The following is a 27,362-nucleotide window of genomic DNA, read 5'->3' on the forward strand; positions in this document are numbered from 1 at the left end:
TGCGCCCCAGTTGGTACCACAAAGCAAACAAAAGCTACTTCAAACAAAAAGCAGGTAGCATATATAACCATAAATAAATAGTCCTTTGTTTTGGTCTATTTGTTTATGGTAGATATCTCTTAAATCTTAACGACACCACTCAAATACAAATGACTTGTGATAAGCTAACATAAGGTTTTCTGCAATCATTTGTTGGCAACTATACATTGCCTCATCACTAGGAGACTCGCACTAAGACCAATCATTATGCTCAGTTGGGAAATATCAAAAAATCAATAGGACAGAGATCTGCCATGATATAATACTGATAATTTAATATTGATCAAAATTAAAAAAAAAAAAAGAATAATTGCAATAGAGTTGTTTGTTATATTCCACCCAGTTCCTATAAAAAAAATTGAATACATGTAATATAATTATACAATGTTTGTAGGTAGGCATTACTATACACTTATATATTTAAATATCGTCACACGCTATTCCCCTGTTCCACCAATAGGTTTTAACGTTAGTAATTTTTTTTTGTTTTTCAATGTAAAAATGTAAACTTAACATGCATATAAAAAAGCTACTAATTATAATTATTTCTTGTACAGTGAAATCAATATACAATATTATTATATCGGTTAGTTCTTGCTAATAGAAAATTAAAAAAAAATCATATGAGTGCCTGTTTTGTGTAAAACTTATTAAGGTCGCTGGTTTAATATTTAATTTAAAATAACCAAAATACCTGGCGTAACTCATTAATGTTATATGTACAAAGAAAAGCACTTACCGTGTGAGTATGGTGAATTAATTGTAGTTAGGGTAGAAAAATAGTGGCTAAGCCTCTTGGTCGGTAGAAAATCTGATTGGTCGGTAGAAGATGCCTCGTTTCGATCTGTGATTGTCAGTGTGTGTAGGGATAAAAATTCGTATCTAAAAATTCCTACTTTAGTACAGCTACAGGAAGCATAACCTAATAATTCAGGGTTTAAAAACGGTCCCCTTGAGCTTTGATAACAAATTGCGTATACAATTCCGAAGAAATTTGATATTCTAAAGATTTTTATTTGCTTTCGAGGCAATTAACTACAAGCATATTTCTTTGAACTTAAAACAGATTATCATGTGTAAGCCAGTTTAAAAATGAGAATTTACTGAATAGAAGAGAAAGAATATACTGTAACCGATTAAAGTAAATAAGTGATTAGGAGTATATAATTAAATAAGATCATATAATGCAGTAATAAAAATATTAAAGCAAAATATGTAAATAAATACTAAATACTTTCCCAAACAGTGCCATTTTTATAAAGTAATAATACAAAAAAAGAAATAAAGTCGCTACAATAGCTATTAGTCAGAAAGACAACTCAGGCCTTTGTTGCATTGCCTTTAATTAATATTAGTCGCAACGAAACGTCAGAAAGAAGTAATTAGACCATGTCCCATAAATGAGAAAACCAATATATTTGTACAAAACTCCGAAAAATCAACATTCCTTCAACAATATACGTGTATAAGTACTTTCAGTCTAGTTTATAGGTTAAGTGAAGTTAACTTTCAGTTTGATACAAAAAGTAGCATTAGTTTGATTTAATTGCAGTTTTTATTAACGAAATGTCACGTTTAACTAATAAAATCGTATGTAGACAATTTACATAGATTTTTAAAGGTGCCTGTTATAAATATTGGCTTTTTATTTCCAGCAATGATAGCTGTTGGCTATTGCTTAGTCATAGAATCCGATCCAGAAGAGTTCATTGCTGATCATCCGTTTGTAATAATTCTGCAACACAGAGATGCTGAGTCCCAACAAAGCAACATTCTTTTCCTAGGCAAAATAAGCCAATTAGAAGAACAAGTTTAAATATTAGTGTTTTGTTTATCCATGCTTAAAAATATAGTATTAGGTTTACTGTTTTTACTTATACAAATACTAAATTCGACTGTTTTTGTATATACTAAATATTTTTACAATATACTCAAATACTTTCAGTGTCTGCTATTTTTTGACTTATAGACTTTAAAATATCGTAATAGACGTTAACATTTGAATCTGTTCTTATTGATTTACCTGCTTGAAAATATTCCATCCTAATTGTTTTCATAGTTACGAGATTATAAGAAATCATGACAAAAGTTACGGCGTAACACAAACAAACAAAAATTATTTTCAAAAATAAACTGCACAATCATAAGTACTTTCTTACAGTTTTACTATGGTTTTTACAGTTTTGTTGTCCGTTGTTTGTTAAAATACCGGGCCAGTTTGGGTAACAACATTATGTATCCTCAGTACCAAATATTGAGGTGCTTATGACGTCCCTAGGTATCAAATATTTTTTGGTTTTACTGTAATATCAATAGGTATCTCCTTGGGACGTTGCTTTTTGAATGTTTTCTTCTTTTTTTCTATTGTCTTTTCATTACTAAAATCTGTGTTGTGGGCTACTTCACCTCCCGCAACTACGTTATTCTTCGTTGTTATCCAAAGCAAGAAGCGCTTTGAAGATTTGAGCTTGAAGTGTAGCTGTCCGACATTTCTTACACAGGTTTTTGCGAATCCCCTCTAGTTTTGAGATACTCAATCCTTCCCAAGCTTTTTTACTTCGCCATACTTTTTTAATACATCGTGATATTCTTCACTGTTTTACCATTCCGAAGACGTGGTCCGTTGGGATATATCAATGACCTAATACAGGAAACACCAACTTTTTTTACTGACTTGGAGTGATGCAGCTACCAGCTACACATGGTGATTGATTATATTTTTATTTTGTCCAGAGTAGTCATCTGCAATCAACCTTACTTTGTTAATGCTTGTTTCAATGCGGCTGGTAAATTCATTGCACCAAAGGCAACTTCATTTGACGACTTTTGTCATTTATCTTTTATCCATGTGTGAAATGCTGTGATTTAGCTTTAAACGCAAAGTGCCACAAAAAACTGACATATTCTAGCAATAGAGCTGGCGGTTATACCATGCAGCGTGATTGATAACTTTTGGCAATCTAATATCAAATTATTTTGGCAATCAAACGATAAAAGCAACTAGTTGTCAGGTTTCTCCTTCAATTTTTCAAAAAAAAAACTTGGCTTTTTTCTTATGCATAAGCTTTTTGGTTTGGCCCTTACGAATTTCAGTATTTTACTTAACCTTTAAGTGTTCTTCCATTTCTAAACAAAAACTGCATTTGTCAGTAGCTGTGATTCCAAAACTAATATTAAATGTAGTGATCAAAATATGCCGGAAATAGGAATCCTCTGTTTTCAGTTCTTCGGTTACCGGTGCATTTTATAAAGCAGACAATTTGACCATATTCAATTCTCTTGGAAGGTACACTCGATAACTTTTACCTCTCTTAAAATTAGATTCCACAGGATTCAACCGCTTTATGAAAGTTTTAACAGCCTGTCACTTATCAAAGTAAATGTGATGTTTTCTAAAACCTCCTCCAGTTTCAGTTGGCACATCCGCTCTCTGACTTTTAAAGCGTTGAAAGACTCCAGCCACTCTGTGCTTCGTAATTTGCAAAACTGTTAAACTGTTAAAAAAACTTTGCAAACAGACATAGTATAAATTTGACAATTAAAAGACATTATCGTAGCCCGGCTTTCTGAGCCCATTCTTCTTTGTTGGACCTAATTCTCCGTGGAGGAATATCATACACATATTTTAAAAGAAATGCATCTTGCTTCCGTTTTTCAGGCACTGTATAAAAAGTTGCTGTAATCAGGCGGCATGATTATAGATTAGACGTCCTCGTGCTGATTCGAACCTAAAACAAAAATAAATATATAGTGTTATTAAGTTCTGAAGCTATTTTCTTGTGGCATCCGAAAGTAATTACTATTTTAATGCGAATAAGCCACAATTAAAGTTTAAAATAAGTTTAATGACGTTTCAATTTCCACTTCGAAAATCGTTGTAAAAATTTGATTGAATTTTGACAATGTGCCAGTTTGTCGTAAAAAATTTCCAATCTCCGAAAATTTTGAATAACGCTGAGCCCATAACGGTTTCTTAATATTGTTCTGAAGCTAATTTCTTTTGAAATCATCCGTAATAACACTATAATAACAACGATTTTACTTCGGAAATCGTTGTTATTATAGTGTTATTACGCATGCCTTAATAACACTATATGTCGAAATAGACACATTGACACTGAGAGGAAGTCAAGAATTTATAAAGCCAGTGTGAGACCAATTATTGCATATGCCTCAAAAATAAGACCTGACACAGCGACAACACAAAGGCTACTGGAAAGGGCAGAGATGAGAGAATTACAGAAAATTCGCTGAGAGATCGAAAGAGAAGTGAAGACACTAGAAGAAAATGTAACGTACAGTGTATAAATGAATGGACACAAAATAGAAAAAAAGAAGAACAAAAAAAAGACATATATAGAAAAAACAATCCATAATTTGCTAAATTAATAGCCAGGAAGTAGAAAACTTGGCCTCCTCAAATACAACTTCAGCCTTAGATAATGTAAAGCATCCTACATAACTATAGTCGGCTGTAAGTACCTGTGAACGATTAAAAATACAAACTACTCATATAATAGAAAATATTTATGTCTCATGGTTTTCTGCGCAACAAAGCTTGGTGTTGTAGAAGGGAGGACACTCACCTCAACCGTTTTTGACATTTTCTGTAAAATTTCTGGATCTCTCGTTCATTTACGGGCCCTTTCAGGCGGAACCTCATCTGTTAGTCCATCCACGATCTATGTAAAATGTATAATAAGCAATAAATAATAAAATAAAAAGTATACACCCCGCCAAAACTCTTTACAGTTATAGACTATCAGATCTCCGATGAAGTTCGACCACGATTTTATCCCTTATACCTTTGAGAGCCTAAAAGATAAAATCAAGGAGAGTAAAATATGTGAAAATTGTAGAGTTTCCTTGAGGCATTTACGTGAGAATTGAATTTTCTTTTGTAAAGAAAATCTTCTTTTGTAAAAAATTTCTACTTTTAAAAATTTTAGCAAAAGGGTTACCGGTACCCCAAGGATGATATCTTAGACAAGGAAAGAGAGAGAACAGGTAACGTTCATTTAATAAACCTTCGAAAAGTGAAGCCAGTTTTGATGTGACCGCCATGTTTTGTGACTGTACTTTGCCCATTACTACCTCTCTCAGGGTTACCAGGTCTACTGATTTTTCACTAGATCGACTAATTTCAACTTCAATTTACTGATTTACTGAAACACTATATCGATCTATTAATAACTTTTCTGGTGCCGGTTGGTGCCAATTTAGGCTCCAGTTAATTCCATACTATTACGCGTCTCATCTCTTTCCTTGTCTAAGGTGTTAATTATGACCTAAACATTTAATGTTTTTAGGTCAGTATCCGTGTTTTTCTTCTTCATGCCACTTGAAAGTTTCTTAGTTTTCACGATAAGAAACCTGCAAAAAGACATAACGGCAGGTCGTGAAAACTAAAAATTTTACTTTGGAAAATTTGCGGAAAATTCGATTTTTAGAAAAACGAACGAGGTTCAACTTTAAATTTCATTTTTTTGCTTATCTCATATCACAATTTCAGTACACAAAAAGGCATGAGGGATAAAATTGTGGTCGAACTTCGTTTTGAAAGGTAGCTTGGTAGCACACCGAACCAACAAGGTCTTACGGGGCTAGGAGTGTATGACGACTGGATCCCGATCGGAAGATGTGCTGCTCTTTTATACACATCGTGTTTAAGAATTTTCAGCACACTTCCGCCGGGAGGCCAATGACGGCGCAGTTAATAACGAGTGCTGTGGTTGGCCGGCAAAAGTAACACTCTTTGTCGTGATTGGTTACGTTGGCGACGCGATGAGTCTTCGTTGACTCATGAGTTCATACGCAGAGTCGTTTTTGAAAATAAGGTTGAAAACTATTGGTTGCTTAAATAGTAAGTATATTTTGGAGTTAAGAAATAGGCCAAATAATAGCAAATTTATTTAAACCTTTAAAAACAAGTAAAAATAAAATATGAGTATCAATACCACTGTGCCAATCAATTAGGTACGTAAATGTTTTTATGTGATTACCCTTATCAGTGGTTAAGATTTGATGACTGATAGACCATTCTCCCGTGCTATATATATATATATATATATATATATATATATATATATATATATATATATATATATATATATATATATATATATATATAATCCATGATCCTCAGAAGTGATTTTCAAGGTATTAGACGAAAATTCATGGTTAACAACTTGGAGCAAAGTTTGGGAAAAGGGGTAAATAAAGTACTAATTTTAAACCCACTCATGAATTTTGGCTATTGTAATCGCAAAGTTATCGACAGATGCGTTATTTTGATGAACCGTTTTCTTGTTTACCGAATAATGCAGTCACAATAATAATTTCGATAAACATATAAAATAATTTTTAAATAGTCGATCAAGATACCTTTTATTAGGTTTATTTATTATTACAACATATATATATATATATATATATATATATATATATATACCCTTTCCTGCTTGTTTGTTTTGTTTTGCTTTGCATTGTTTGCTTTCGGGGTTGACCGGTGTTTCAGTGACGGTAATTTAAGGGCGTAAAACTCTTAAGAAGAGATTCTAGTACTAGCAAACAAATGTTTAACTTTCTACTAAAGATATAAAAAACGGGAAGAATCCATTATGTAAGAATAATAATTGTAAAAGAAGGGAGATCTAACAGGCACATATTATATTACTCATTACTTTGGTCTACAGTCTCTACAATATTATATATGAACATGGCATAATACCGCATGACTGGCTAACATCCACATATATAGCTCTTCCTAAGAAACAAAAAGCAAGGAAATGTGAAGACCATCGAACTGTATCCCTAATGAGTCATGCCGCTAAGATTTTTATGCGAATAATTTATAACCAAATTCAAAATTAGTGTGAAGAATACCTGAGTCGTTCTCAATATGGCTTTAGAAAGGGTACAGGCACTAGAGAAGAAATTATGGGATTGACACTCATGGCGGAAAGGTATCTTGAGGTTCAAAAACGGCTGTATGTGTGCTTTGTCGATTATAGAAAGGCCTTTGACCGCATCAAACACGGAAAATTGATCGAGGTGCTAAAAGAAGTAGGGTTGGACGGACACGACATAGCTATCATAAGTAATACATACTGGAACCACACAGGATGCGTTCGAACAGAGAACGGAAACACCAAGTACATCAACATAGAACGAGGAGTGCGTCAAGGATGCATTTTATCCCCCCTATTATTTAATGTATATGCCGAACATATAATCAGAGCTTCTCTTGAAGATCGCCCTCAAGGTGCCAGAGCCAATGGAATCATATTATCAGAAGAAAGTCACAGGCTGGGCTTGGACATTAACTTTTCCAAAACCAAAATTCTAGTATTCCACAAAAACCTTCATGAACAAGTTACACCTAACATACAAATAAATGGTATCACCCTTCAGAGTTCCCAAAGCTTCATAATCCTGGGCAGAGAACTAAATAATCAACTAGACCACTCAAAAGAAATTAGAAGACGCATTGAAATAGCAAGATCTGGTTTCATGAATATGAGTAAAATGCTCTGTAACCCCAAGCTATCACTCTCAATAAGATTGAGAACACTAAAGTGTTATGTGTGGTCTCTATTACTATATGGCTGTGAGACTTGGACATTAAAACAGTATGACGTCAACAAATTAAATTCATTTGAAATGTGGATGTACCGTCGAATGCTAAGAATAAGCTGGACCAGCAGAACTACGAATGAAGAAGTACTGAGAGCAATGAACACACGCCCTCATCTGGTCAATACTATCAAAATTAGAAAGAAGCTCCAAGTAATATTAGAAGGCAAGACTGAAGGTAAAAGGGGCATAGGACGAAAGAAAAAATCTTGGCTACGAAACATCAGAGATTGGACCCACACAAAAGGAAATGAATTAATTCATCAAGCCCAGAATAGAGAGAAATTTGCCATATTGATCGCTAACCTCAACAGAGAAGGCACTTAGGAGGAGGGAGGACTTTGGTATATTAAAATTAGCCTAAGAAGAAACATGACAATATACAAAAAGGCAAAAATCTCATAAATTGCCGAATTACGAATGGACTAAATAGGAAGAGCGATAAGGCCGTTAATGAGGAAATGTTGAATGCAGAAGCTGTAGAATCCCCGCATATATATAAAAGTATATGTATATATGTGAGTCCCTTTTCAATTGGTTCAACTGAAAAAGACTACAATTTGTTTTATTATAACCTGAATGACCCGTTTCGGACTCCATAATTTCAGCCCATCTTCAGGCCTTTAATAAAAGGTTACTTTAGCAATAACGGTACAAGCGATAAATGTTCGAAGTACATACTCTATTTGCTTGATTCTGTCGGAGCTGGAAAAGGAACTGTCGGAAGGAAAAAAGCTAGATATGAGGGTTGTATGTACTATAGTAAAGGAAACTCCTCCGAACTGATACCAACGGTGTGGTAAGCCATCTAGGCTATAACTAACCCTTCAAAATTCAATGAAGACTTTGTGAAAAAAGTATGGACTACCCCTAATTATTTGTATTCCTCAACTTTCACAGTTAAACCAGAACTTTGAAATGAGATTTTACTTGCCATATGATTCCATTTGAATTTATTTTACAAAATAACGCCCGTCCATAATTCTATATGATTACGTCGCTAAAACATCATAAAAAATGTCGGTACAAGTGCCCTAATTTCTTTTTAATTTATCAAAAATTTATTTTATAATATTGTATAGGGTGTTTCATTAATAATTGGAAATATGTTAACTGTAGATTTCTGGGCACAAAATATTAAGATTTAATCCAAATCACTTAAATACAAGTTGTCTCCTTACTGAGTTACAGTGTGTTTTATTTAAAAAATTTAAAACTATTTGTATTCAGTACTTTAAAATTATTTCCTTGTTTCGAGAAATTTCAATAAATAAAATGTTTTTTGTTAATTGCGATTAACATTTTATTTGCATGATAAATGCAATCCTATAAGTCAAAAACACCGACATAATACATTAATTAAAATAATTGTGTCCCTTAGTTTTTAACTTTATCGTTACGAATAAAGAGTATGTTATTTACATAGAAAGTACAATGGTGTAGAATTTAGGAAGAGTCAACCATTCATTTTCCTCTGTCGTACGCCCCTGATAGTAAACGGAAACGTTTATTTAACATAATTTTGTAGGGTGTACAGTACCTACACTTCCTGCCAAGTATGACAATGATATGTCAAATAGTTTTAAAGTACTGGGTACAAATACTTTTTAAATTTTTAAAGAAAACTCTGTAACCCACTAAGTAGCCACATTTTATTAAGTGATTTGGTTTAAACCTTAATATTTTGCTCAGGGACCTACAGCTAAAAGATTCCCAATTATTAATGAAACACCCTGTATTTTATATAATTTAAATTTTATGATGATCTTAATGAAGCCATAATATCTCGTCGAAGTCTTAGTTCCTTATTCTGTTTTATCTGTTTATTGTAACTTATTAATAGTTACCTAAATCTAATTTCACAATATTCTTTTTTAGTAATATGTATGGCACGAACTACGTCTATAAGAATACCTGACCCTCTTGAGGAATTTATTGTTGATCATCCATTTATAATAATGCTGAACAACAGAGATGCCTATTACAACCACAATATTCTATTCTTCGGAAAAATAGAAATACCATTATTCTCTTAGGATTTTAATGGTATTGTTTAATCGCTTTAACTAATTATTAACTTTGCTTTACATTGTTTTAAAATTTGCTGTATTTGCTAGAATATACACATAAAAATATACGGTCTTGACCAGTTGACCAGAATGTATGATGCCGGTATGAACTGTGCCAAAAAAAAATTATTTACTCTTAAGACACATCAACCTATGTGATTATTAGCGCCGCAATTGGCCTCTGTCGCTCAGTGGCTTTGGTACTGGCTTACTAAGCCCGAGGACTCAGATTCGATCATCGGCACTGACACCAGAAATTTTTCAATTTGTAATTTAACTGAGCCGCCCGTAATTTTATACCACCACCGTGTTCGGAAGGCACGTAAAGAGGTCGTTAGGGCAGCTTGCGCGACCTGAAAATACCAACACTAAACCTGAGCCACAAAGATATATAGTGTGGATATTAAGTCTTACCCCCCCCCCCCTAGTGAACTCCGTTATTTAAGACAAAGATGAAAAACGCTCGGACCCGTCAATTTTTATTTTATTAGAGGTATTTTATAACATAAAAAAAATTGTCACCCCTTTCATCCCTTTCACTTGACAGCTACCCCCTCAGATTTTTTAAATGGCAATGGGGGTCGTGCGATAGTTCGTTGGAAAGGGTTTGAAAAGAAGAATTCTAAAATCTATCACACTTTACTTAAACTTTAAGGATTTGTTTGTTAATAACGATTTATTGTTTGGAGATACACTTTGCGATTCAACAATACAAAAGTAGGTACACTGGTTTTGCTTTAATATGGGACATTCGGTATAACAAAATTTATTTAATTTTTATTCTTGAACGTTTATACCGAATTATTTTTTTGCAAAATAAATACTTTTGTGACGTTTAAACATATCATAGATAGAACAATTTTTTAAATAATCTAGTTGGCGTGTATAGTTTTTGACAACTGTCATAAAAACCAAGCAATTAGCACTGTTGATTGTAAAGAATATTAACAAGAACTTGAGATTTGGTGAGCTTTAGTGGTAAACTGTATTTTTAGTATTCAAAATTCAAAACAATCAAGATGGCACCACCTCGTAGATTAGTAGATAAATGTGAAGCAATTTTAATATTTAGCGAAGCAGGCCGTAACTACCATGAAGCTGTGAGAATATTTAATGAACGTTTTCCGAATCGTCCAATTGATCGACATTACTATAGACTACTTGTCACCAAATTTTGTGAAACTGGTTCTGTCGAAAACAAGAAACGTGATGGTAGAAAAAAGACTTCTGAGGAAAAGCAAGTAGATATTTTGTCTCAATTTGTAGTAAATCCATCCAGTTCAACTAGAAATGTTGCTCGCGAATGCGAAATAAGTCACAGGACTGTCTTAAACATTTTAAAAAAGCACAAATTTCATCCCTATAAGATGAAAATGGTGCACGAATTGAGAGAGGATGATCCAGATCGACGACTGCAATATTGTGAAACTATGGATAATAATATTTCACAAGATCCAAGTTATTTAAGACATATTTGTTTTTCCGATGAGGCTACATTCTATTTAAATGGTCATGTACATCGGAAAAATGTAAGATATTGGTCTGACAAAAACCCTCGATTGTTTCGAGAGTGTCATACTCAATTTCCCACTAAATTAAATGTTTGGACAGGTATACTAGGGGATCACATTATAGGCCCTTTTTTTATCGAAAGCAATTTAACGGGGGAAAGCTGTCTTAATCTATTGGAAACACAAATAATTCCTGCAATTCATGATGTGCTTAGAAACAAATCAGGCGAATTCACCCAAGATATTATTTTCCAGTAAGATGGAGCTCTGCTTCATTACGATGCTGGCGTTCGAAATTTTTTAAATAATTTGTATCCGAGAAGATGGATTGAACGTCGTGGATTTATTGAATGGCCACCAAGATCACCAGATCTTACTCCTCTAGATTTTTACCTATGGGGTTACCTTAAATCCAAACTGTATGGGAGCCAGTTGATGAACTCCGTCAAAGAATAATCGAAGAATGTGATAGGATTGATATGCAGACCCTACAAAGGGTTAGGGAGGCAACGAAACAAAGAATCTACTTCTGCCAGGAAGTAAATGGAGAACATTTCGAGCATCTCCTGCAGTAATTTAAGTTGTCTTTAGGGTAATTTGCCAGTTCCTTTAATTTTAAAGATGTAATTTAATACATTATTTTTTGTATATTTTATTTTAAATAAAACCGCCATACAAAATTTCAAACTTATACATTTTTGAATTCTTCTTTTCAAACCCTTTCTAACAAACTATCGCACGACCCCCATTGCTATTTAAAAAATCTGAGGGTGACAATTTTTTTTATGTTATAAAATACCTCTATTAAAATAAAAATTGACGGGTCCAAGCGTTTTTCATCTTTGTCTTAAATGGAGTTCAACGGAGTTCACTAGGGGGGGGGGGTAAGACTTAATATCCACACTGTATGAACATTTTTAGCGCCAATCGATGTACTAATTATTTATTTAAATAATTAGTATATCGTATTAGTAAATATAACATTTATTTTATTTAGTTACGTTAAACTGTAGGTCCCGTATAGATGTGGCACTAAATTATACCATCATCATAGTTATTAACATCTTAGCAGATGTGTTATGGTTCATCATTAAGCTTCAGCCGCTCGGATAGTTTTGTTAATGATATTTCTTCACCGGTCGCGGGCATCTGTTACCTGTACTGCCTCAGTATACTATTTGTTGAGCAGTTTTTTCGTAATGTCTGCACATCGCTGTAGAGATCTGCCGTGTTGGTGTTGACTCCTGAGGCCTTCCTTGAACCACCAACCGCTCCATTTTGTGATCACTTCGATGGATATGACCAGAAAACTTTAAAATGCTATAGTAAACAGTACTAGAGAAATGCTGAGTGGGTTTAATTTCATCTAGAACCGAGACATTCGTGCGGCGACCCGTCCCAATAACCATGATTTTAGTTTTGTTGTAGTTAGCCATGAGTCCAAACTTGGCCCTTTCTACATTGAGTTTTTTAAATAAGTTAGTAATTTCTTCTGGAGTGAGGCCAGAAGTATAGTGTGCGCATTATAAACTTTGAATAAATGCTAAATAATAAGGGACATAAAACGCATCCTTGGTGTACTCCCTTCTCTAAAATGCATTCGTCAGATAGGTATCCGTCCATTCGAATATATGCTAGGTTCTTCTTTAAATTCCATCATTTCGCTATCCTCGAATTTTGCCTTTCATAATAAGTTGCAATAATGAGTATTTTGCCCTCTCATCTCATGGCCTAAGTACTTAAGTTTTCTTCTTTTGATAGTCAATATTATTTTAGATTCATTTCATATTTTTCTAGTAACTTCTGCGTTTGACATTTTTTGAGTCCATGATATTCGTAGGATTCTTCTGTAACACCAATATTCAAAGGCGGCCAACTTTATTCAGATGCACTTGTTTCAATGACCGTGCTTCCAAGCCATAAAGAAGAGTAGTGAATACATAACTCCGAAGCATCCCTAGGCCTAATAACCTTATATCTTTGGTTTGGTCTACATTTGATGTTATCCATGTTTCTAAGTATTTGTAGGTATAAACACTCTCAATTACAGTATCTTCAACAACCAATTAGATGTTTTCATGATTTAGTCATGATCATGCATTTAGTTTTTTCCAATTCACCCTTAGCCTGGATTCATGGCAGCATTCATTAAGTCGTTGTATTACGTTCTGTAACCTGCGTCTGCAAAACACAAGTTATTCAAAACTTCTCCATTGATATATATATATATATATATATATATATATATATATATATATATATATATATATATATATATATATATATATATATATATAAATATATATACCTTCTGTTGTTGAATCTGAGAGCGTTTCTTTAAATTCCGCTTCACTGTAGACATTGAAGAGTAGTGGTGACAGCACGCAACCCTGGCGAACTCCTCTCTGTATTTTGATATCTCGGATGTTCTAGCTGTCAACTCTTACCTTGGCAGTTTGATTCCATTATAGATTAGATATAATTTTCATATCACGACTCAATATTTTTGCTTTTCCATATATCTCCAAGCTTTTTATGTTAAACCTTATCGAATTCCTTTCCAAAATCTACATAACATAAGTTTATTATGTCCTGATTCATGTCCATGCATCTCTGGGCCAGCACCTTCAAGCCGAGCAAAGTGTCTCTTGTGCTCATACCATTTCTAAAGCCAAATTGTGTGTCACTAATTTTATATTCAAGAGTTGTAACAATTCTGCTGTGTATTATTTTCAAAAATATTTTAAGTGTGTGACTTATTAAACCTATTGTTCTGTGATCTGAGCAGGATGTTGCACTTGCCTTTTTGGGTATTACCACAAAGGTCGATTGTAGCCATTGTCTGGGGATTGTGGCAGTCTGATATACTAGATTAAAGAGTTCAACCATTACATCAATAACATCTTCATCAATGAGTTTTAACAATTCGATGGGCACATTATCTGGTCCAGTAGCTTTGCCCATTTTAGTGTTTTTGATGGCATAGATGACTTCTTCCCGTAATATTGGATAATCTATGTTAGGTTATTTTGATACAATTTACTAATAAGGTGACTCAAGTGACACCCATTGTCGTGAATATGTTCCATAGTTTGTCCCATCTACCACTATCAAAGGCCTTTGTATAATCAACAAAACATAAATATCGGGATCTGATATTTTCTGGCTTTTGGTAAAGACTTACAATACGCTCTCCAAACATCTTTAACCTTTACATTACCTTCATCATCTTTGATAGAACAAAATTTCTGCTTTAATTTATGTGTGAGTAGTCTGACTTAATTGAAGAATTCTTTGGTGTTATTTGTATCGATATGATGTTGACTCTCTCTGAAGATTCTCTCTATATACTCGTCTATAAATAGCCTGAATAACTCTAGATAGTTGTCGGTACCGGGTATGCCTAAGAGGGTTCGCAATTCTAGCAATTTTCAGTTTTCGGCGTTCTCCAACGAGGTTAAAATTATTTACAGATATCAACACTTTTTTTGGTCCGGTTGAGTCGGCATTAGACTTTGCCTCGCAGTCAGTCAAGATCTGTACCAATGTATTGTTAAAAGTAAAGATAACCAAATCGTTTCGGAATCATGAGTGCCGATGGTTGGTAAAATAATTTTCAATCTTTCATTACATTGGCTTTTAAATTGCTCTGTATCTTTTATTTGTGATATCCTCCTCTTTCGGAGCCTAGCACACGCTTTGCATTTTTTGCTTTAGTGTTGCAAAAAGGAGTTGGTGATCAGAACCAGATATATAAATTATATACAATATAGATATATGCAGAAGAGTTGCCTACGTTCAAAGGGTATGGCACATTAAGAAGAAGAATCTTGAAGAATTGTTTGAGGATTCTGATATTCCGAGTTTATAATTTGGTTTGGTTAATATTACGAAAGTAAGTATTATACCTGACCAAACATCAGTTATGCTTTTCATAGAAAGGGGGTTTTGATCTAATTTTTTGTGGATAAATTGTTTTGAAACGGTTACAGAACGGAAACAGATTGGATTTTCATTATGTGCTAAGACATAATCTTCTTAGTTCCAGAATTATCCCGCCTGCTAAACAGAGTAAACTGTCTATAGGGGTAGTTAAAAAGGCTCGTATGGCTATTTTTATAGCAGAATGTTTGATTGTTTGCTACTCTTTTAAAACTGATTGATGGGCAGAACTATATATTATTGAACCACAATCGAGATTAGATCTGATGAAGCTTTTGTATATTGTGATGAGAATATCTTGATCACATCCCCAATTTTTTATAGATAGGACTTTCATTATGTTTAAATATTGTTGGCGAGCTTCTTTAAGTTCATATACATGACTTTATAAATTCATTTAACTCTTTTTCAAGTATTGGTGGATTCATTGTTTGATTATCTTATTTTACATCGTAAGTTGTACTCATTCTTCTCTGGCTCTTTTTTAGTACAAATTATTGACAATCATTTTTGGTACTTGAATAAGATTTATAGAATAAAGCCAGAATATTAGCTATCCGAGATGTAAATGTATGGACAGGATTACTATCTTCTATATATTTTATTGAAGAGTTTATATGGTGTCCCGCGAAATTATTAATTTGTTTTCAGGATTTGTTTTTTTTATAAAATTTTTTCAGGATTATTTTTGCTTCCTGTATCACTTTCCTACTAATAGTAATTTACTTTTTAAATTTCATAAGATTTTCTTGTGTTTTCTGTTTTCTATATATGTTGAAAGTTGTCTAAGCCGTATAGCTTTTTGCCACTGATTGTTCTACCATGGTACTTCCTTGGATTTGTTTTAATTTTCTTTTTCCTAATGAAATAATCTGCTGCAGAAATAAGAGCAGAAGAAAATGTGTTTACTGAGTTGTAAAAAAATCAATTGATTCTCTACTAAGTATATGATGATCGATCGTCTGTTTTTGTATTCATATGTAGTACACGGTCGAAGTACTTGTTTGTCCTTAAATTTTAATGCTAAGGATTGTTTTTATTATGTACCGTATTCTGTTGTATACTTAGATCCCCAAATGGATTTTAACCATTTAGATCTGCCACTATAAGTTTAGATGATGAAATTTGGTCTGTATTTTGATTTATCTCTGTTATACTTATACAGTTTGTCCAGAAACTCTCCTAACAAACGAAAACCAGAGATTCCTCAGATAATTTTAAGACGATTTAACCCAATTCACCTACTCCAAAAATGCCTCAAATTGGAGCTAGAGCTCCCGTTTTTTTAATACCTCCAAAACGTTTCTATTTAGAAAAACAAAAACTGGTACGATTATTTATCCCCCAAAGTTGAATCAATTCCATTAATTGCGAATTTCTAGTACCGTTCATAGGCGTTTGTTTTGTATAGGTCAACGGGTATTTTAAAGCATAACTTTTTTGTCTTTAACTTTTAGGCATTTGTGATATTAGATTATTAAATTTTCAGGTACTCTTATACTAAAAGGTGCTCTTGCTTTAAGTCTCTAGGATACACCGTTTTCTATAAATTCTTGCAAATATTCCAATCTTATTTCTAAATTCGTGGCAACCCTCTTAGTATGCTTAGTGTATGCTTAGCCAGAGTTGTGCACGATTTTGTTGTTATTTGTTGTGCACGATGTCATGCAGAAACCATAAGTTTTGCAAATTATTTTAAGGCATAACATGTAACAAATTAGCAAAAACATTTTGCAGGAAATGTAAATAACCAGCACCATTATACGGGCAAGCAATTCTACGGGTCCAAGTAGATAATCGTCAACTACTCTTATCCAGACGTTTATCCTAAACCTATGCTGCTAAACCTCTTGAACAATGCGGGGATTGTCACCAACGTACGAATAATAATGTGCATTAAGTACATTAAAAATTCCATTTTTTGTGGATGTAACTTCGTCGCAAAATAAAGTGTATCTGAAAAAATCTTCACTTTAGTTTTTCCGATTTTGTAACCATGTGTAGCAGTGCTTGTACCTTTGTAAAATGAAAAGGATATAAATTTTCGTTGTGTAAGATATTTCCTGCGAAAGATTTTGAAATGGTGGGATACATGGCAGATAGTCTTCGAACGCTAATTTCTAAATTTTCCTCAACTTCCATTAAAATAACATCTTTATGTGCTGCTGTTACATCATTATGCCGTCCTGTTTCATTATTTTTTGGGAACACTGAACTTGTTTCTCTTAATCGGGAAATTTTTCAGCGTACCTACGTTACTGCTCGAGCATTATATCTGCGTATTCCTCATTACTAAAAATCATTTTTGTTGAATTGAAATTGTTGTGTTTGAATGCAACAAAGTAAAACCTAAATAGGAACTTCACGAACTGACAATAATTTGAGTATGAAAAACGTAGGTTATACTTCTGTTGACATTTCAAAGTAAACTAGTGCAAAAAATATTAATTTAACTTTAATCGATTTTTCTTGGAAACGGTGTATTCTACCAACTTAAAATAAGAGTACTTTTTAGTACTAAAATATCTGAAAATCTAATAATCTGGTATCACGAATGCTTAAAAGTTAAAAACAAAAAGGTTATGCGTTAAAATAACCGTTGACCTATCCAAAACGGACGCCTATGCCCAGTACAAGAAATTGGCAATAAATGGAATCGATTCAACTCCGGAGGATAAATAAATGTACCAGTTTTCTTTTTCTAAATACAATCGTTCTGGAGATATTAAAAAAAAACTAATTACAACCAGCCATCTTCAAAGAGCTCTAGTTCCCTTAGGAAGCATTTTCGGATTAGATGATTTTGGTTGAACTGTCTTAAAATTATCTGAGGAATCTCCGGTTTTCGTTTTTCATGAGAGTTTCTGGACACCCTGTATTACTTGGTTGATTGAAAATAAATGTTGCGTGTAAAGTAACAATTTAAATATTTCTAGCTGTGGAAAATAACCGTTAATGTTCCACTGAAGTATTCACATTTTTTTAATATATTTGATAATTATTATTCTTGTACTTGATAAAAAATAGAAAGACACATCATCATCACGTAGCGCTACAACCCTGGGTGGGTCTTGGCTGACTGTACAACTTTTTTCCAATTTGTTCGGTCTTCCATCAACCTAAAGTCAAATGGAATGTTCATTTTCCGGAGATCTGCTTGGATGTTATCTCTCCATCGCATTCTGGGACGTCCCAGTGGTCTTTTGCCTGAGGGAATCTCTTCCCATACCAGTTTTACAAGTCTATCGTTATGCAATCTGTGCACGTGGCCTGTCCATCTTAGTCACTGTGATTTGATTTCTTGGACAATATCGGCTTCATATTGCGATGCGAGTGCTTTTAATTCGATATTGGTTCTGATTCGATGGAGTCTCCAACAAGATCTATGTCATCTGCATATGCGAGTAATAGCTTGGGACCTTGAACCGATAGCAATTCTGTTTTTATTTCGGCCGACCTCATGGCTTTCTCTAATACAAGGTTAAAAAGTAGTGGAGATAACGTATCACCCTGTTTGAGTCCACTGTTGATTTCAAAGCTGCCAGACAGTTTATTATTTACACGTACTTTAGATATTTCACTCTCCATACAGACTTTGGTCGTCCGAATGAGTTTCTTTGGTATTGAGAGCTCCGCCATGGCATTCCATACTTGGCTTCTTTCTACGCTATCATATGTCTGTCGAAAGTCTATGAAAAGATTGTGTATGGGTCTGTTATACTCCCAGCCCTTTTCTAGAAGTTGTCTCAGCGTGAATAGTTGATCTATTGTTGATCTCTTTGCTCTAAAACCGGCTTGATATTTGCCTAGGACATTTTCAGCATAAGGGATTAGTCTACTAAGAATGATGTTTGAGAGGGTTTTATATGCCTTGTTTAGGAGTGAAATTCCTCTATAATTCGCGCATTTTGTTTTGTCCCCTTTTTTGTGGATGGGCACTATTATGTTTTCCTTCCATCGTGCTGGTATCCTTTCTTCTAACCATATGTGCGTTATTAGCTGGTGGATTTGGCGATGTAGTGCGTCTCCTCCATATTTCAGAAGTTCTGCTGGTATATCGTCCGTACCCGGCGCTTTGTGATTTTTCAGCTTATTTAAGGCCTTTTGGGTTTCTTCAATGGAGGGATTTTTGACGGGCATGTCCGCTGTGATATAGGTCTCTTCTTTGTCCTGTTCTTCCTGTATGATGTTTAGAAGGTCCCTAAAATACTCTTTCCATTCTTCAGTTACTTCTTTACCGTCGATTATCATACGGCCTTGATTGTCTCTCAGGGTATGGATGGAATTGGTTCTATGTCCTCTTTTCTCAGAGGAAATTGCTTTATAGAATTCTCTGGAGCCTGGTTTGGACCGGTTTGGACCTCCATAGCTTTATATTTTTGTTGTTCATAGTTTCTTTTCTTTGTGCGTATTATTTTTCTTGTTTCTTTTCGGCAGTCGTCATATTCCTTTTTACTTTGATCTGTTTACAGTTGTATCCAAGTCTTCCTTACTGTTTGTCTTTTTTCCAGCTGTTTCCGACATTCCTCTTCATACCATGTTTTTGTCCTCTTCTGTCTATTCCTTCCAAAGATCTTGTCAGCTGTCTTGGTTATTATTTCGGCAGTCGTTTCCCATAGCTGTTCTATATCATTGTATTCTCTTTCAGAGTTCAAGATTTGTTCAAGTTGTTCTCTATAGTTTTGTTGTTTCTCTGTATTGTGCATTTCGTCTATGTTCCATTGTGGGTTTATTGTTGTTTTATCGTATTTGTGGCTAGATATTCTGGATTTGACTTTTGCTCTGACTAAGTAATGATCTGTGTCTCCGTCTATTCCTCTCAGGCTTCTTACGTCTATAATATTGTTCCCATGACGGGCATCTACAATGATGTGGTCAATTTGGTTGCGCGTAATATGGTCTTTTGAGACCCAGGTTTGCTTATGGATATCTTTATGCGGAAACATGGTTGACTTTATTAGCATATTATTAGCTGCTGCAGTTTTTGTGAGTCTTAAGCCATTGTCGTTGGATATATTGTGGAGACTGTGTTTACCTATTGTGGGGTATAGGCTTGGCTCTTTGCCTATTTTAGCATTAAAGTCCCCGCAGAGTATGCGCATGTCTTGTTTGGGCATCGTATCTATCTCTCTTTCTAGTGCATCGTAGAAGTCATCCTTGATATATTCATCCTTCTCTTCCGTTGGTGCATGCGCAGAGATAGTCGAAATGTTGTATCGTTCTCCCTTCATTCGTATGTAGCATATCCTTTCGTTTATAGGTTTGAAATTTAGTATATTCTGTACTAGGCTGTCTCTAATCACAAAACCCGTTCCAAATTCATGTCTTTCGTTTTTGTTACCGCTGAAGAAGATGGTGGATTTACTTATTTTTATATTTCCATCGTCTGGCCATCTTATTTCTTGGACTGCTGTTATATCCATTCCTATGTTTTCCAGTTGCTCCACAGCATTTATAGCAGCTCCAGGTCTTTACCAACTTTGGACATTCCAAGTTCCGATATTCATAGTCCTTTTACATTGCATTTGTCGTTTTTTGTGTTTATCTGTCCGGTTCCGAGGCAAAGTTGCAGTTTTCATAACTAGTTTCTTTTTGCGAGGGTGGGTAGTTAACCCTCCGCTCAACCCTCCTCTTTTATCCGAACTTGGGACCGGCTGCAGTAAAGTGATATCCGAGCTACTCAATCCACCCGTTCCTCACCCTACCCCAGGCAGAGTTAAAGATACATCATCAGCATCTAATAATTAGATACTTTGCGCTTACTTTTTGTATAACGTATCTTCATAATGTTTCGTCGAATAGAGAATATATATAATAATATTATTATAATTATAATATTATTGAGTGGAATGCAATTTTTAGATTCCCCATGTCTCTCTTAACACCTTTATCAACGTCTGTTTTTGCCTTGCAATTCTTAGAAGGCACAGATTAAAGCGGAATTCTTGAATTTGGTTTCGAAAATTAGTCTACGATTTTATTATTAGATGTCGCTACATTGCGTCTATACGAAGCCATGTTATAGTTGCTTCCTAAGGCAGAAAATATTTATTTCACGTTCAGAGCGCTTGCGAAAGCCGTTTTGATGATGCCTATTGGGCTGAAATACGTATAAACGGATGCGCAAGCTCCCTATACGTGAAATAAAATCTTAACTGTCTTTTCCTTATAATAATATTAATAATTTTAGTAGCCCTCTAATATATTCTGAAAATGTTGAGTTAACAAATAATAGGTTAGATAAATAGTCATTTCATCATAATTTATGTTACAAATGTAAATAAAAATTTGTATTTCAAAGGCCTCGGTACAAGAAGGTCTGTTTTGATATACTTAATATACACGGTTTTTCCTTTACTCTTAAAGCAAACGATGTGAGGCTTTTAGGGATTTTGGATGTTTTATACTTTTTTCACTACTTTTTGAATGAAGTTAACTCTAGTATTTCTCCACATTTCTGGTACATATCCGAGTTCTTAGCTACTCTGAGCGATTCTTGTGATATAAGGTAGAATCTCTTCTTGACACACCTTTAGTAGATCTAGGAAGATTGCATCTACTTTTAGGAAGTTGTATAGTTGTATATGCTATCATATCATCCACTCCAGCCGCCTGCTGCTGCACGTAGACGAGCCGGTTCAATCCCCAAAAGAGGCATACAATTTTGGTTAACTTCCTGCAAGATATCGCAGTTAATACATGTAATACATTTATCCACTGTGCATGAATCTATGTTAGAACTGTTCTGGGACGTTAGAAAACCGTGTCCCAGCAAAAAGCGAACATACCTAATAAAAATCAACAAAATTAAACTATTGATGGAATGAGCGCTTTCTTTTTGGAAATTCATATGCAATAATATAACAAACACTTTTTATTTTCACACAATATAGTCAGCTTAACAGCTTTCGCTGAAACATCAGCTAAATCGGGAAAATTGTATACAATTAAATATTAATCATATCGTTTTGTGACTAATTTTCAGTGTTGCTTTGTTCAGTAAGTATATCAGCACTTCAGAGGTGACGTGTGTTAAGCCACATTTTTAGAAGAAATGAGTTAAATCTACTTGTAGATTCACCGTGCTAAATTATATCTAATAAAAAACAGTTTTACCCTCCTAGGTGCATCATTTAGCTAAAAAATGGCGGTACACTCAATTAAGTCCAGTATTCCGATAAAGGCAAACAATGTTAACGACATTTTTATCCGAAAAATATTTACATGTACGTACAGGGTTACCTACAAACCAGTAAAACATTTTTTCAAAATCCATTATCTCTCAAATGTTTGTCTGTTAAAAATACTGTCAAACGATGTTAAGATGGAAAAGAGAGAAAAATCATTAAAAACATACTTTCAAAGCATTTTAAGTATCAAAAACATGTACGAGTTATATTTTTTAGATTGTTGTGTACACATTGTACCGTTTGAACATATCGCAAAATTGTAACTTTATTTCGATGTATTTAATTCGAAATTTAATTATTCGTTTAAATCTCCAGTTAACAAATATGTGACGAGTGTGATCGTTTTCAAGTAAAACCCGTAGATAATGTTGCCAAACGAAAAAATAAAACAAACGAATTAAAAATCTTTGTAAATACTAAGAGGAAGCTTCTAAAACGTAAAACCCAAAAAAAAACTGATAAGGAACAGTCATTTCAAAATGCACTCTTCAAAGTTGTAGTGATGCAACTGGAAAAATGTCTGCCCACTATTCACTAAATCTTTGGACTTTTAACTCTATTCGTAACCCTACAGATAAAGATATTTAAGTGAACTTTATTTTTAAATGATATTTAGTGCTGATTAGATGTGCCGATTAGATAGAACAGATGTCTTTAGAAAGAAATCCGTTGATGGCAGTATATTTCTAATATACAATGCTGTTTCTCTATAAGTTCGATCAAACAGCACTGTGTTTCTTTATTACAAAACAAATTTTGATGGACTTAAACAGAAATCGCCGTAATCTTGTAGCATCTTAAGATATGTCAAATTGCTGCAAAGAAATATGAATACCTACAGAACCTTTTAAAATCTGTACATGTGTAAATGTTTTTCATAAATTTTACGAATATTCAGAATCTGTAAGGGTAGAAAATATTGAAGACTGTAAGCTGTCACTGTAAACGCGTGTTTTTCTTATTCTGACTTACCACGTTTTCATGTTTAAAAAAATAAGTTGATTTCCTATTTTTTTGTTTTTAAGAATATTTAGGAAGTAAAATACTGATTTTATCAAAAATTTTGTTTTATATGTAAACAATCTTAGTGGAATCCTGTGGTAAGTCACGAATAAATAACTGAAAATTTGGGTTTAGTATGTTAAGTCACGTCAAAGTAAAAATTTGGAGGAAAGTCAAAAAAATCTAAAAGATAATATAAAGATCCCAATATTTAGCCAATTCACAGTTTCTTTGCAAGTTTTTAAACAATTTCTGAATTATAAAGTAGCTCGTCGGTCAAATTTAAATTTGGGGACTTAACACACTGAGGTGCTGATTATGTATTATCGTTTGCTTAGTTATGTGTTTAAATATGTTCTGAAAATAGATATAGCTTTTTTTCTTTAAAAATATTTGTGTAATTATTTTATGATTTTTAGCTTTATTGTCGAAAATTCTCAATCTAAGAGTTCCTAATCCTCCCAAAGAAGTTATTGCTGATCATCCATTTATAATTATGCTGAAACACGACAATATAAGCTCTGGCAACAACATACTTTGTATTGGAAAATTAGAAAATCCGGCAATTTAAATAGATTAGTGTAGATTTAAGTAGACCATTAATATTGCAGATTATTAACTTGAATTTTATATATCATTCTTATCACAATTTTTAATGTATTAATTTTTACAGTAGTGTTTTTCTTCTCTCTATCACCTGACTCATGACTTTTTCTACCAAATTTAATTTTGTCAATTATTTTCGCTATTTTAGTAATTGTGTTAAGTCGCTATTTAATTATTAGTATTAGCATAATTGTGCTTATATTACTTATTCTTGACATTATTTTAATAGTACTCTAATAATCCATGAACAATATATATTAATACAATAATGTATAGAAACTGTATAACTTAGTTTTTTAGTAAGCTTACAATATATTTTATACATAATTATCTAAAAAGAGTTATATTTTATTATATTCTACTTCTAATAAATGATTTTATTCTACATATTTTGTATTGAATTAAATTGCTAAATGTTAACAAACATAGGTATTTACTATGTTATTAAATGTTCCTCGGTTATTACAATTAAACCTAGAGTTAAGATTAACAATACTACAAGAATTAATATTAAACTTAACAGTCTTTCGGGTTGAATGGCGTCGCTTATCATCGCGCCGAGCTTTCGACATCCTCTTTGATGTCTTCTTCAGGGCTTTCGAGGTGGTTTCAGTCTCCCAAGTCCCCAAACACTACTACACTGATCACTAACCAATGCATTAAATCTTTTGAATTTTTTGAAGTTTTTGAACGAGTATATTCTTCTGTAGAAGTAGGTAGTTGAAAAATGACTCACACTTTTTAAAAATTTATTGGAGTGCACAGGAAGTACAAAAGAGCACAATGGAGTAAAAGGGGCAGTGAGAAACTCCTTGTCTTGGCTGATATTAAAGTTTATGGATTTAAATTAAAATAAAACTTAAAAAAATTCAAAAATAATATTGATTTGCTTTACGTGCACTAGGATATCAAAAAAGTTTGATTTAAAAAGCTTAAGTTTAGAGTTAAAGATGGCGCCTTTTTTTAGCCAGTCCGGCCCTATGAAAATTGGTGTATGGAGATTACTAAATATTTACGACGAACTTTTTGAGAAAATATTTTGACAGTCATGCCACTTCTGGTTATACCGGAAGTAAGGAACAATTTTGTTATTTTAAATGAAACACCCTGTATATTACTAAATTTTTAAATTCTGTGTAAAAGTCTAGACATAAGGTACCATAGGACAAAACTTCGTATTTTTTGAGTTATCCATCTTTCTTCAAAAATTTCGGATCCGAAAAGTACGATTCCTTCCAAAATGGTTTGGGCTGTCTTTGGTAAATCGCTTGGAGGTTAGCTGTGGCTAGGTTCTCACCTAGGACAGGTATCGTTGTGCATTGAGATTGGAAAACAACAAAAAAAACAATCTCCCCCGTCCTTTGTATAATTTAATTCGGCTCTGAAGGATTTATTCGAGGTCAATCACTTACCAATTAAGGGTGTCGGTTGGATTGTTTAGATTTTGTTGTGGGATTGAGTGAGTGCTTTCTTAGAACTGAGTGCTTAGTATGTAACAAGGATTAGAATCCTGTTTGTATAAATCTTTGATTTATAGAATGGTTGAACTACGAACGTAGACGAAGGTGGCGTTGAATTTCTTTTGATGGCAAATGTTGGATGACTTGTTTTCTATACGGTATTTGTATGGGTTTTGTGATCTGTCTTTGGTGATCTGTGCGTGTGGAGTGTCTGTTGTGTGTACTGGGTTTGTTTCGGTTTCGGGTTGTGTTGTTCGGATTTGTTCTGTAGAAGTTGTATGTTCGGTGAGTTAGAAGTATAAACGTGAATGATTTGTGTTAGGAGTTATGATGTTTCGGTCTGAGCTGACAGTAACTGTGATGTTACTATCGTCGGTGTGGGATATTTCGTGTTTTTGTTAAGATTTATAATTAATGTGTGATTTGGTGGTCAATAGGACAGATTTTCTAGGGGGTTGTCTCTCAGGGATTCGAATTTTGATCCGAGAAGATTGTGGTTTCAGATCCGGTTGAATTTGCGTTGGTTGCAAAAATGTGAGAGAATGTGTAGTAGGGGTGAGAGTTTTGAGATTAGATCGGTTTAGTATAGTTAAATATTTGCCTCCAGTGAAGACTGAGTTTTTTCTGCAGGGCTTTAATATTTATTAGATTTGCAGTATAAAAGTTGTTTACTTTTTCGGATTTGTTTACATAAACAGCAACGAATGAAATTTCGTCGTCTAACATTTCTGGGAGGTTTAGGAATAATGTGCTTTGGCTGCAAAATTTGCAGTGAAGGTGATTTTTTGTGGATTTTGTGTCGTAAGTCATGTCATCGTAGTCTCCTCACAGGTAGACACAGAAAGGAACAAGAAACAATATTAATAAATAATAATAACAAGATAGGTATAGAAAAGACAAACTGGAGAGATGAAAAAAATACATTTAGGCACTTTTTGACGATGATAGACCTTATTCTCCATTATCCACAGATGATCGAATAAATGAAAAAGGTCCAAAAAGAACAAAATAAGAAGTTATTTATGCAGTAAAACTTCAGAAGCACGCAAAAGCCACCGGTCCAGACAATATCTATGTCGAAATACTTGAATTAATTGCAGACAACGAAAGTAAAATCCTCGACTTGATAACAGCACTTATTAATAAGATATATGACACAAATAAATACCATCAGGCTGGCTAAAATCAACATTCGTAATTCATAATTCGAATATTAAGCATAGCAATTATATCGAATGTCCTTAAAACTTTTCTCAGAATCATTCATACACGAATTTACAAGAAGTGTGAGTTTCAGATGAGTGACGAGGAGTGCGACAAGGTTGCGTCTTATCATCATCATCATCATCATCATCATCACTGGCTCGACAACCCTTTTTGGGTCTTGACCTGTTCCAGGATTCTTCTCCATTCTGATCTGTTTTGTGCTTTTTTTCTCCAGTTTTTTATTTTTAAGGTTGTTATATCATTTTCTATTTGTTCTAAGTATCTGAGCTTCTGTCTTCCTCTTGTTCTTTTTCCTACTGGCATCTCTTTGAATATTTTGTTTGGTATTTCGCCTTCTTCCATTCTTTCTACATGTCCTATTCAACGCAGCCGTCCTATTTTAATGAATGTTATAATATCCGGATCCTGGTATATTTTGTATAGTTCAGAGTTGTATCTTCTTCGCCATATTCCGTTTTCTTTTGTGCCCTTATATATTTGTCGCAAGATTTTTCTTTCGAAGGTGGCTAACAACGTTTCCTCTCTTTTAGTGAGTGTCCAGGTTTCTGAGCCGTATGTGAGTACCGGTCTTATTAGGGTTTTATATATTAAGCATTTTGTTTTTCTTGCGACGTTATCTGATCTTATTGCGTCTTATCACCTCTATTATTTAATCTGTATTCGGAATCTATATTCAGAAAA

General features: G+C 33.7%; 1 protein-coding gene across 13 annotated transcripts in view; it reads left to right on the forward strand.

The window, feature by feature from the left end:
- The window catches only part of LOC140431103 (leukocyte elastase inhibitor-like), a 228,099-nt gene that overhangs the window by 168,376 nt on the left and 32,361 nt on the right, over positions 1–27,362 (forward strand). For 2 of the 13 annotated variants that reach the window (XM_072519099.1, XM_072519036.1), the window contains one exon: positions 1,695–1,868. The exons of 9 other annotated variants lie outside the window; for them this stretch is intronic. Coding sequence is in view for 3 of the 4 variants with exons in the window: in XM_072519036.1 (XP_072375137.1) it covers positions 1,695–1,855 (161 nt within the window). In the remaining variant the exon portion in view is untranslated. Of the gene's footprint in view, positions 1–1,694; positions 1,869–9,552; positions 9,721–23,807; positions 24,380–27,362 lie in introns of those variants that run through there. 2 more of the 13 variants (XM_072519047.1, XM_072519073.1) reach the window with 2 other exon arrangements.

This window comes from Diabrotica undecimpunctata, chromosome 1, assembly GCF_040954645.1.
Source record: "Diabrotica undecimpunctata isolate CICGRU chromosome 1, icDiaUnde3, whole genome shotgun sequence".
In the NCBI taxonomy this organism is placed as follows: Eukaryota; Metazoa; Arthropoda; class Insecta; order Coleoptera; family Chrysomelidae; genus Diabrotica; species Diabrotica undecimpunctata.